This window comes from Poecilia reticulata, chromosome 6, assembly GCF_904066995.2.
Source record: "Poecilia reticulata chromosome 6, P_reticulata-male-v2, whole genome shotgun sequence".
Classification (NCBI taxonomy): domain Eukaryota; kingdom Metazoa; phylum Chordata; class Actinopteri; order Cyprinodontiformes; family Poeciliidae; genus Poecilia; species Poecilia reticulata.
Genome location: NC_088835.1, coordinates 3,514,295 through 3,527,568, shown reverse-complemented (window position 1 = coordinate 3,527,568; position 13,274 = coordinate 3,514,295). Strand labels below are relative to the sequence as shown.

Here is a 13,274-nt window from a genome sequence, read left to right as displayed (position 1 = left end):
GGGAGCGATGCATGAAAATGGTTAACAAAACATGTGCAGCAGTAGAGAAGATGTAAAAGAAAGACAGAAAATGAGAGATTAAGAGCCAAGAAAAGAAAAAGAGTTAGAAAAAATGTTAAATAGCAAAATATAAAGATCTTGGCTTGAGGGAATACACTGTAAGAAACATTTTACACATTAGGGCTGTTGTAAACAACTAGTAATTTATCGATTATTCTGACTATTAAATATAATAACTTTAAGGTGGCAAATATTTTCTTAACATATCAATATGAGTCCAGGAAGTTTGAAGACCTACTTTGTTTAAACATGTCTTTAGTGGTTTAGTGTAGGCTCTGTAGTTGATAGTAGTTGGTATCATAAAGATAAAGAAAAAAAATAAAGCACTATACTAAATCAATATACTTCATTATACCTTGATAGAATATTACATTTTATTATTTTATTAAAAGTAAAAATTGATCCAGGACAGCTCCGTTGAATTTCAGTCACAATCAGGCTGGTTAACACCAGATCTGTAAAGTTTTTTAAAATGGCTCAAATCGGACTTGTCTAACAACATGAAGCCTAAACGATCTTAAACATCATGGCTCTGTTGAAAAAAAAAACTAAAAAAAAAACATAATCAAGAATAGATGAGAAACAAGCTCACTAACATCTTTATATCAGAAGAAGGTTAGAAAGTCATTTCTAAGCCTTTGGGACTCTAAAGAACCACTGATGAAAACATGGAGCAGAGGTGAATATTCAAATGAGCGTCTCTTCCAAAACGGTTAAAGCATGTACTCTGAAGTGACGGGGTAGCCGTGCAAAAAAGTGTGTACTGTCTTACTTCTTGCCCCAACTTTTAATTTTCTCTTCATGCAATTTGTATCCCAATGTACAATGCATCATATGGACATAATTGCTCAGTTAAAATAATTCCCTTCATTATTTCATGCTACACTATTAACATATCTATACTGAGGTGGGCAACAGTAAAACTGTATTCATCATTTTATAAAAGCACAATCACAAGTTTTCTTTTTTTTATTTCGCAAAGTTAAAACAATTCCCATGGAAAAATAGAGCCTTAAGCCCAAAGAACATTTGTCAACACACTGTTAATTTTACATCACTTATTTCAAAGAACAACTGACATTTAAAAGTCAGTTTAAATGGTTTAAAACCATTTTGAAAATATTTTTTATGATTAAAGTTGACCCACAAACACCACATAACTGGAATTGATTTTCTGTATTTTCTGCCACAGACTAAAGCTCATGAAGCCTTATCTGATGCCTGGTATGATGTTTTTTACAGTGTACAGTAGACAAAGTGGGCCTGAAAACAGAGATGAGAGCTGGCAGGAAATGGGGTTGGTAACGAGGCTGGGGATGTTGAGGAAGACTAATGATCGAAGGAGCGCCGCTTAACCTGCACTCCAATCTCCCTGTGAGGCCTCCGGGTCTGAGGAACCCCAAAATTCCCCACCCCACTCTGCCACCCATTCACCCACTCTGTACTCTCACACTTCTGCCCCAGCTTCACACTGCCACAAAGTCTCATCCTTTTTCCAAAGACTGGCAGTGAGACAAATTGTCATGCAATCATGTGTCATCAGCTTAACTTTATAGGAGATGATTATTGAAATACAATCATTTTTTGGAACTGTGTTCCTCACACAAACTTGAAAAAGGTCAGCTCTGAAATGAAGAAAAATAAAGTTAGGCAAAGACTTCTTACATTTTTACTTCAGGCTGTTCTTTTTCCCCCTTATAGTTATTGCTTGGCAGCTCACTTAACACAATAGAAGCTTGATTAAATACAATATAAACTTCCATAAAACAAAACATTATAGTTTCATGTATAGTACATGTAGATTTTAAAACTAAACAGAATTGCCATAAGTCAAAGCTTAGCATGCTGAACATTGTTATTAGGTGTTAGAGATGTTTCCAGCTTCAAATAATATCAGTGTTATGAAAAGCTACGCTAAAGAAAAGACTTCAATCTGCTTTCATGACTGAAAGTTGTTTAATCATTTAAAGGCTGACAGAAGAAACTATTGTTACAAAAATTAAATGTTTAAAACCAGAACAGTTTATTGGATGTTCTGAACTTAAAACAAAACAGCAAATACTTGAAACATTTTCCAGTTTTTACAAATTTGTTGTATAATACCTGATACATTGGGCTTTCATGGTCATGTAATTATCAAAAGGCAAAGCATACATTTTGAATTCAGAAAAACACATTTACGAATTAAACATATTTTTTGCTGACTATTTTTAGAATTGCATTAAAAAAATCTGTCAATGTATTTTGCCATTTTAAACAAAAAGCAAAAATAGTAACAGATTTACTTGCACTGCGGGGAGCTATAGGTCTCAGAAATACTTCTAGCAAATTTCAGACAGTCTTTTATCAAATGATAATGTGATGTCATATGATACAAACTGGTTCAGTTTATTCCCCATCTTTGGCCCACTGAAAGCTGAAGATAGTGAACACTATGAGTAAAGTAAAAGAATGTACTGAAGCTGGCTTAACAGCAAGAGAATATGTTGTTGATGGTGTTAGGTTAGGTTTCCTCTAAAATGTCCCAAAGTCATTTAACCATTCTGTTTGTAAGATGTGTGTGTGTGTAAAGCACCATCATAATGCTACAACTAACATAAATCCGGCTTCATGGAAGCATCAAATCAAACAAGATCAAATCAACTTAGAAGCTGCTGTTAATTAATTTGATCAGAAAACAGAGAGAATCCATACATACAATGTCACCAGTCATTTGTAAACAGTACTGTAACTCAGAGAGGAGGACGTTATTCAGTATGACATGTGTGCTTACTTTCACTCTTGATTACAGACTGTTTCTGAGACTGGAAACAGTCAAACCTAAGAAAGTTTGAAGTTTGCTTTTGCATCTCTGGCTACCATGAAGTTTGAAATCAAGGAAAAATTCTTATCTGACGCAAGCAAAAGTCGGCAAAGTGTCCTGTTCATTGCTCCTGCCCAAGTTGCCATCAGATCCAACATGGCGAGATGAAGTTAGTTCAGAGTCAAGATCAGAGAGAATACTAAGATGTGAATTCATTCTGATTGATTTAGTGATCTCTGTGATGTACTCTGTGCAAAATGTTGAAAATGTCTGTGTGTCTGCACCAAGTGTGTGAATCGTAATCTGCCAAAATGACAAATGACTTTAAGAATATTCTGTCACTGTTTAAAACAATGATCAGAGATTAAGTATATTCTGTTTACATGACAGGAAAAAGTCATTGATTGCTACCTTCATCTTCCTCCTGCACACTAAAACCACTAAAGTCATTTTCATCAGAATTGACATTCCACTTTTTGTAAGTTGTTTTTTGGACTCTCATTAAAACCTTTTATATCATTATCCACCCTCTGCCTTTGCTTCACTTGCGTTTTGGTCCAACCTCGCCCACAGTATCACTGTGTGCTTCCATTTGCCTGCTAATTTGCCCTTTATAATACATTACTATTGAGAGAGAAATAAGGGATAGTTTTATAATAAATAAAACATAAATCTGGCTAATACAAAGCAGGTTTTTTACAATGTATGCAAGGATTCGGTCCATGCAGATTTATCTAGCAGGATCCCTGTACAATTTGTCTTTCTGGCTATTTTGCATAATATTTTCTATAGAGATCAAATATGATAGTAGATTGTAGCAGTTGACATTTAAACAGATAATGTTGACTTATGTCAACCGAGAGCTTTTCTCTTTCACGGTTGTAGGTACAGGAGCTTTACTGGCCTTTCAAATTGCTCTTAAACATCATGGCATGGTAGATTAGGTTAATATGTCGCATCCTTCAGCATTCCATTTTTTTCCCAGGCATCTAACTCAAAGATGTTTGCATCAAGGATGCGTAGATGCAAACAACACTGTTTGCCTCGTTTTTTTTGGTTAAAGGGAGAGGCTCATGATTTCTGTGGATGTACTTCCCATCAGATTAAAACTCAGAGCAGCTCATGATCAGGTGAGAAGCTCTGGACGGAATAGGAGCTGAATGTTTCTTGTGGCAGTGTTGAGACATAAAAGTCAGACTGTTTGGACAACGACAGTATACGAGTCAGAAGGGATCTAGAGTGTGACCAATAACACCAGACTTCTCAAAAGCGAACCTGACATAAAAAAAAGAAAAAAGACAAGAGGTTGCCCGGCTGTAACCAGTCTAGATCCAAAAAAACTGAGTTCAACACTGAAAATCTTCCTGAGGTTCACAACAGGCATACATGAGGTCCATTTTGTGGCCCAAACCAATCAGAGATCGGTGATGATCCAACTAAACCCCTTCCCCACCATCTTTGAAGTTGTGTCAGAACTGGACTATCATGCTTTAATCAAAGAATGCTCTCATTTTCATCCTTTGCCATCTTATTATGGTGAGAAGATCCAGCTCCCCCTTCACATTGGATAAGGACCGTTTTATAGGGGATAGAAAATGGATAAGGGCCAATATGTTTGTATGGACTTGGAAAAGATAACATTTACTGTCCAAGGTTCTAAAAATAGATTGTATAAAATTTGTCACCCCTTCTTAACTGCTTATGAGAAATATTTTTTATTCTCTTTTCATATTTGAGAACAATATATCCACAAACGTGGAGATATTATCCAAGCAAAGTTATCTCAAATGCCATTGTTTATTTGTGGTATCTTTTTTCTACTTTGTGCAAATGTTATTTATTAACAGTTAAGTTTTGCAGGAGTGTGACTGCTGTTAGGGGATTTGTTTCTGGTTTTAAATCCATTAAAATTTGATTGCTCTGCATATTCCATGTAATTTTTATTACATGGTTTCTATAATGACAATAAAGAATATTGATTGAATGATTGTTTTGTACCATATTTATAAATATTTTGCTAATAATCAATAAAAAGACATTTTGAAAAAAAAAGGTGTTCCTAACTTTTGTGTTGGTGTACCCGAGAACAAAAGTTAGCTGCACCAGTGCAAAACGTTGATCTGGAGGTCAGGTATGCTCATATTAAATTTGATAAAAATTAGAATCTTAAAAAAAAAAATCTACTAAAGATTATATTGAAATATCAATTATTTTTGACAACCCTAGTAACTAGTTACTACCCACCTCTGCATTTCAATGACTGATAACTTGTCCAAGCATAAGGAAACTAAGAGACATTGTAAAACAGCAGCATAGCAGTGGTTAGTCTACAGTATGTAGAAGTGGTGTCTTCTACATACTGTAATATTTCATATAGTGCTATTCAACCATCCTTAGTAAAAGTGTTGCTACAGTCATTGTGCAAACAAAATCCCATTAAAAACATCATGAGTTTATACTTCTAACAGTTAGCCTGGTTAATCAATCAGCAAACCTTCAGTCTGAACAAGTTCTCAAGACTTTCTCCTCTGCACTTTTCGATTGAGCTGCTTCTTCAGTAATCAACATTTTTGCTGTCCTTATTACTACAACATCATCACCATCATCATGTAATTCATTCACATTTACCTCTCAAAGTGGGCCAGAAAACATTTAAGAAATCTTTAAGAAAAGTTTTTGAAATATTGGTTCAACGGTATGTGGGATTTAAAAAATGTTACACTATCAAGGAACTCCAAAAGTTCTTCCTGTCCAGTGGATTATCATTTACTAAGCAATTTGTGATAAGAAAAAATGAAACGTTTATAAAATCTCTCTTCTATAAAATCTGAGCTGTTTTGTCTTCCTCAGATGTTATTCAGAGTGAAACCAAATATTTTAAGCACCTCATTGGGCTGCTGCCAAGATGAAAGTGGAACAATCAGAACAAGACTGACTTCTTACTAACATAAAGTCCTTAAAACTCTGGATCATTCTTGCTTTCAGACACAAGATGAAATCCTGACAAACTTCTCTGTCCTGAAGGTCTGTTTTCTCTCTGACATCTGACCTGCAGCAACAGAAACTTTACCAAATTAGAAATAAGATCATTCATGTGCAGTGAGAGTAGATGTCTCTGTGAAGCACTGGAGGATTACGGCTGTTGTTTCAGACAGATTAGGAGCATCTGACAGCTTTAATGAACCAGTGAGACGAGTCCAAACCACTTTTTCATGCTTGACAGCTCCGCTTTGGAGCTGATAGGAGACCTTCTGCTCCTCCCAACGTTTTAATCTATCATCCCACAGAAGCACCGGGTGATTTCCAACAGAAAACAAAGGAGACATCACACACATGAAGCCAAGACCCACAGCTCTTTGTTTGATGGAATTGAACTTGGGCAAAAGCATCCAACCCAAACTCATTAGCAGCGCCATCGTTTTAGTTTGCTTATGGCGAAGCAGCGCACCTGAAGCTGCTGCGCAATAACCGCAAAAGTTGGCCAGCAATTATAAAAAAGAAATAATTTAATAAATTACTTTCAGCTAAATCTGAACCTGAACACTAGAAAACTGCATAATACGTGTAATGTGGCCCAAATACACCCCGCAGCATGCCTTACCTTGTTGGCAGATGAGGATAAAGTGCGCAACCCGAAGCAGCCCGCTGCCTTTACTCTCCATGTTGCGGGAAAAACGCACTTAGCTCGGAGAAGTTCTTGAAACCTTAGTGGAGTCGATTGATGGGAAACCAGTCCCGGCCAGTCCCAGGTCCTTACAGCTCCATGCTGCTCTAACTGTGGTGCTGCTCGTTGTTGTGGTTTGGCTGCGTGTGTGTGTGTGTGTGTGTGTGTGTGTGTGTGTGTGTGTGTGTGTGTGTGTGTGTGTGTGTGTGTGTGTGTCTCCTCCCTCCGCTCTGACTGAAGAGCAGCCGCCAGACAGAAGCTCTGCACCGCCCACAGTTCGAGGTCACGCCGGCTCCATTTCTTTCACACAACAAGCCCGAGCAGCGCTTCTCACACTCATAATGCACTGCTAAGCTGATAGCTAATGGATGGAAATAAAGAACCGAAACAATAGCTAGGCAAATAAAGAGAAACACAAGAGGCAAGGAAATAACTAAGACAGGGACGGCGACAGAAGAAAGATAAAAGTAGAAGAGATGATAGTGAATGAATTAAAATTAAAGCATGCTGTGAAGAAAAAATAAACTAAAGCAAATATAAAGAAAAAGAGGAATATTGATGGGAAAAAGCCAAATAGCAAATATTTGATCTTAGCTGAATGAAGAACCTCTTCCTGCTACACCAACTCATATCATCCGGAAACGGACTGATGGAGAGATTCAGAAAAATAAAACATGCTCCAGAAGTTTATTAACAGAGTTTATTTTGTCAACCATTTGGGTCCCACATCCATGACCCACTATCTCATATATATATATATATATATATATATATATATATATATATATATATATATATATATATATAGATATATATATATATATTGATTTTTTGTAAGATTTTTCTGTTTCTTTATTTCAGTCCCTTGTAGTATTTCTAGTTATCTTCTTACTCTAGGTTTAGTTATTCTTATGTCTGTGTTTACATCTGTCGTTCTTTAGTGATTCTCGTTCTGTGTTCCTTATTATTTTTAGATCAGCCTCGTTTCTGTTTAGTTCTTTTTAAAGTTTCCCCTCATGTCTTTGTTTCTTTCTAGTTGATCATGTTTTCTTTAGTCTTAGAGTTTCTTCATTGTTAGAATTATTTCCAGCTTCCTTGTGTTTCCTCTCTCACTCTTGTGTTCCCTTATATCTTCCCAGGTTCCCTTTGCTACCTCCTCCCTCCCCTCAGCCTGAGTCCTGCTCCAACTACTCACACCTGCAGTCAGTTACCTCATCAGGCCAGGTTCATTGTTCCTACTCAACCTCACAGTATTTTAACTCCTCTCTCTCTGTTAGTAGTAGCCAGTTTGTTTTTGTCATCTTGCCCCACCTCGTCTCTCTCCTTGTATCTTTTTGTATTTGCTTACATTTTTGTCTTCCCCTGGCTGTTCCTTTTTTGTAAATTGGATTTTGTCTTTGTTTAATTCTCACACCTATTCTGAATTTTTGGCTGCTGCTTTTGGGTCCGGTCCTCTTCAATCACTAAACATGATTGAAGAGGTTAGTGATTAGTGTATGAGCTACTTGGGCAACAACCCAAGTAGCTCATACGTAGACAGAAACTAAAATTATGTTTAATATTGTGAAATGACACAGAGAAAAAATCTTGAACAGATGGGAGGTGGAAAGTCGAGACACTTGCTGAAATATATCAGTGATCAGAAACTTATCCTGCCCTTTGTCAACGCAAATGAATATTAGCTGGTTAGTCCAAACAAATGGCCTATGAAAAGGTGTGTCATTACCAATATGTCACAAAAGGAACATCCTGTGATGGGTCAAAGCAAATAACTCTCAAAACACCTTTGCAAAACATCCAGAAGGCATTGGCAACAGATTTCTAAACTTCTGAATGTTCCAATGATGTCCAAGGCAGTCTTCAACTTGGACTGGTTCATGGTTTTTAAACTATCACCTGAGAAAATATTGTAGCATGTCTGCAAAGCTATGTTCATCTTAAAAGTTCAGGGCTTTGGGCACCATGGTCATTTGCAGAAACTCTTTGACAGTCTTGTCCTCTGAAAGAGGTTGACAGCTAGGACTAGCAAAGAGAAAGGGGTTTCTTCTGGCACTCCAGTCACTGAATTTGCAGTCTTTTCCAAATGCTGATGAAGACGTTAACTATCCTCAGTGAAAGGGAGTGTGGAAGGTTTGGTAAAGCACTTGTCACTTAAGGTGATTAAAACTGAACAAGAGACAAGTTTGAAGCACTTGGAGAATTAAAGTGTTTTGAAAGCTTGACATGACTTTTTAAGCTTATCGTAATCTGATACTGGAGCTGTGCAGCATGTAAGGTCACTGACCTTGTGCAATGAGTGTCCTTATGTCAAAGCAAAGCAAGTAGTTTTATATTAATAGTAGTCCTCACCAAAGCCAGATACTCTCTTGACCGCTTAGATAAGTACATGGAAATTTGAGAACCCAACATCTTTGATGTTGCATATAGAAATTTCTTTGCACAAGATTAGCGGAAGTCTTCCAAATTCACAAATCTTTTGCCAAGTATACTCATGCTTGGCGGAATCTTGATCATATTTATAAAAAAAAACAAAAACAAGATTGGGCATGCTCCAGAATGCAAAAGTCACTTTGCCACTGCAGCAGACACTTAATCTTTCTCATCTCTTTCATCACTGTTATGAGCTTCCAAACACTCTGGGACATTTGTTGACATAGTGCACCATTGAGGCCAAGCTCGAGACTCTTTTCAGTCCTTTGTCATCAGCTGTTCCTGGTTGTAAAGCACATTTACAGAAATGCCACCAGAAAGGGTTCTGAAGTTTTAGACCACATCAGTACATACACAAAGCAAGTATGCTTGAGGTCATACTTCAACTTGGAGTTTGCATTTTATTTTTAACAGTTCACTTTCACTTTTGAAAACCTTTATGTTGCAAGTACGTTTTTCCTTATTCCTCAACTATCCTAATATTTTTAAAGCAGTTTTGAGGCTTTTAGTTGAGTGAGCATGGCTTTTGTCTTCTCATGAATTTTCTAGTGTCAAACAATCTTTGACTGAAGCTTGCCACAAATAAAGCAGAAGTTTTCTTAACACTTGACTAATATATACTTGCAGACTGGATGCCTTCAACGTTTTCAGGTCCAGTGAGGCATTCCACAGATCTACCTTCAATCTCAGAGTAAATTGGTTAAACTGACCTTTTCTATTCATACCTTTTCATTTGTTTTTTCACCAACTTCTTGGCATTGTCTTCACTTTCAGAAATTAGCCGTTTAGCAAAGACTTTCTGTACCATCACTGTTTTTTAAGTCTCAAAAGAACAAGCATCAAGAGCAGTCATTTAAGGGTAACTTCAACCATCTATTTTAAGTGCCACTGAATTATCTGAGTAATTGGTAAAGTTAGGAATGAATTATTCTGAATTATTATCAGATGACATAGTTTCTTTGAAGGAGAAACTATGTCTTCTTCAAAGAAGATACAATTTCTTTTTTTAAAAGAGAAAAATATATATCTTTAAAATACAGAGACAAATTAACTGAAGGCATTTACTGATGTGATCAACATCAGCCTTCTGGTTTTTTCATAGCAAATCTTGTACCAGACTGAAAAACAGCTTATGGATTATTGGGGCAGTCAAACCCCCCCACCATAGGTTAATGGGTAAACATAGTTGTTTTCCAAAATATTTCAAAATGTAAGCTTATTCATCTGTAGCCAGGTGAAAAATGGCTACCTGTAAAAATATGTTTGTAAACTTTGTTTTGCTTTTATTTCATATACTGGTTGTAATTCTTATTTTTGTCAGCATGTGGTACTGTTGTAACACAGAGGTTTCAAAGTACCGGAAGTTGAAAAAACCTTTTATTTATGTACTCTGGCACTCTTAATGGTGAAACGGAAGAGAAGGACTTTTTTAAGCCGGTACCTGTTGGAGAAAACGACTTTATGGCCACATAAGTGAAGAATCAAGATAATTAATGTCTGAACTGTTTTATTTGAACTACACTTTGAATTGCCTTGTTGCTGAAAACGTGACAAATGAAATTACCTTACCTTACCTTTTCCATGTACAAAGCTGAAGTGATGTTGCTGACGTCATGTCATGTTTTCCAATTTGTCTTCTTTTAGAGGTTTCACTGCCGTTTGTTACAAACTGATTTTTTAATTTCAGTTTTCTATGAAGCTGAGTTTCTACGTCTCTGTTGAGTGCTAATAGTGCTGTTAACGTGCGATTTTACTTGAGCTGCTGCTATTAAGGAGCTTTATACTAGTATTACTATAATAGTATATTATTACTATTATACAGACCATTCACTTAACAAAATACTATTTTTGCTCCATATCTTCAACTTTATATTTTACATTTTTGCAACTCAGAGAAAATTGTTCGTTTTGAGATAAAGAGCCCCTTTTATCTGAAGTTCAGTGTGCTCTGTTAATCCCAGCTTCACATCATTGTTCAGAGTTAATTTTAAGGCATGCCTTCCCTTTGTAAAACTTCCCTCAATAAATCTGTGAAAGTTTTTCATCAACAATTTTGTTAAAGCATTTAAGTGCAAACCAGGGGTTACCTGACCATCTTATGTAGATAGACACAGAGAACATTGTGGATGTGAAAAAAAAATCAATTGAAAAAAAGTTTCCTCTCTGACTGGGACACTGAACTAAATGCTTCTAGCTATCCAGGAGATGGCAGCTCATTGAAGGCATTGAAGACATTCACTTCTGTTTTGGAGGACCATGACAGCGCCACTGACTCTACATCTCTACTTAAATTATGATTGTGAACATTTATTTTTCACCCACTTGTGCATAATCAAATATTATGCACAAGTGGATCGTGCAGGGTTTTGATGCTGATCTGGAGGCTGAACATGCACCCTATGACAACATTGTAGACTGGTATTACAAAGTTTTGAAATCATGGAACATTTCTCAAACTGAAGTGATGAGAGGTTTCTGAATCAATCGCACATTTCAGCAGCAAGGCATTTCAAAGTACTTTACATAATTAAAATAAAACCAGCATGTGACAGTGAATAAACAGTGAGAAAGACAAAGAATTTTTTTTTTAAGAAAAAGAAAAAAGGTTAAAAAAGATAAAAACAGTAAAACCCGCACCCTTGTAGGACTTCAGTTAAACATCTCATACCTCAGAGTTAAAACGCCATTTAACAAGGATTCTCACACCCCTAGATATAGATTTGTTTAACTGGGACGTTTTCCGGGGGGCTTTACATAGACAGTGTGAAAGAGAAATAGAAAGAAGTTAATAACTAGATAAAAAGTAAAGATAAAAACATGGAAGACATCAAAACCTGTACTGTGGGTACAACTTAAGGGGAACACTGAATTTCAAAAAACGTATCATCATGATATCATGATACAAAATATTTTGTATCACTGTAACTGGAGTCAAACATGGAATGAACTGAATTTAGAACTAAAACAACGCCCAAGCATTAACCAGTTTAAAAATGAATACAAAGCTATAAGTCAGGTACAATTGCCATTGCTACTGTTAGTATTATCAGTACACCTTCCTGTCTCAGAGTTAGTTTGCAGCCATCTTGTTTATGTAATATAATTGATTTGCTGGCTCTTTAGCACAGTATTTTGAACTGGCTTATGATTTTTATAACATGGTTTTAATTACAAAGTTCTGATAGGCAATATATTTCATTAAATAAAGATAAGGGGTAGGATTAGATAAGTGTTCACTTCTTCCTACTCAAACAGAAAAGTAGTGGTAAACAAATGATTTTGTTCTTGGTTATCTATGCACATGTTTTTCTCTTTCCTACTTGATTGCTTGCTCTCTTGTTTTTAAAAACCTGTTTGAAATAAATAAATTAAATCAAATGTGGTACATTGTCTCTATGTATATCAATAAACAGTATTTGGAAAAGCCTCTCCTACATGTAGCCTCTCCTTGGGCTGCCACCTTATCGTGGTGGAGGGGTTTGAGTGTCCCAATGATACTAGGAGCTATGCTGTCTGGGGCTTTATGCCCCCTGGTAGGGTCACCCAAGGCAGACAGGTCCTAGGTGAGGAACCAGACAAAGCGCAGCCTGAAGACCCCTTATGATGAGTAACAACGATGGACTTAGTGTTCCCTTGCCCGGGTCACCAGGGCCCCACTCTGGAGCCATGTCTGGAGGTGGGGCACGATGGCGAGCCCTGGTGGCTGGGCTTTTACCATGGAGCCCGGCTGGGCTAAGCCAGAAGAGGAGACATGGGTCCCCCTTCCCATGAGCTCACCACCATTAGATCATGATCTGCAGCCAAAGGGGTCAGGTGCATTGTGTGATGGGCGGCAGCCGAGGGAGGGGACCCTGACAGGCCCTTTGATACGGGCTGTCAGGTGGCCTTAGGATCGCATCTCTGCTTTTTTGGATGATGTGGTCCTATTGGCTTCTTCAGATCGTAATCTGCAGCTCTCACTGGAGCGGTTCGCGGCCGAGTGTGAAGCGGCAGGGATGAGGATCAGTGCCTCCAAATCCTAGGCCATGGGCTTGAGCCGGAAAAGGGTAGAGTACCCTCTCCGGGTCAGGGGGGTCGTCCTGCCTCAAGTGGAGGAGTTTAAGTATCTGGGGATCTTGTTCACGAATGAGGGAAGAAGGGAGCAGGAGATCGACAGACGGATTGGGGTAGCATCTGCCGTGAAGCGGGCGCTGTACCGGTCTGTCGTGGTGAAGAGAGAGCTGAGTCAAAAAGTGAAACTCTCGATTTACTGGTCGATCTACGTTAACTGGGGACAGTTGATTCCACTCTGGAGTCAGACAAGAGCAAAGCATAAAG

General features: G+C 37.4%; 1 protein-coding gene across 9 annotated transcripts in view; it reads right to left on the bottom strand.

The window, feature by feature from the left end:
• The window catches only part of ptprz1a (protein tyrosine phosphatase receptor type Z1a), a 170,023-nt gene that overhangs the window by 113,091 nt on the left and 43,658 nt on the right, over positions 1–13,274 (bottom strand). Inside the window, exon 1 of one of the 9 annotated variants that reach the window (XM_008410944.3) lies at positions 6,465–6,717. The exons of the other annotated variants lie outside the window; for them this stretch is intronic. Within the exon in view, the coding sequence (XP_008409166.2) occupies positions 6,465–6,525 (61 nt within the window). The 5' untranslated portion in view covers positions 6,526–6,717. Of the gene's footprint in view, positions 1–6,464; positions 6,718–13,274 lie in introns of those variants that run through there. 9 annotated transcript variants of the gene reach the window in all.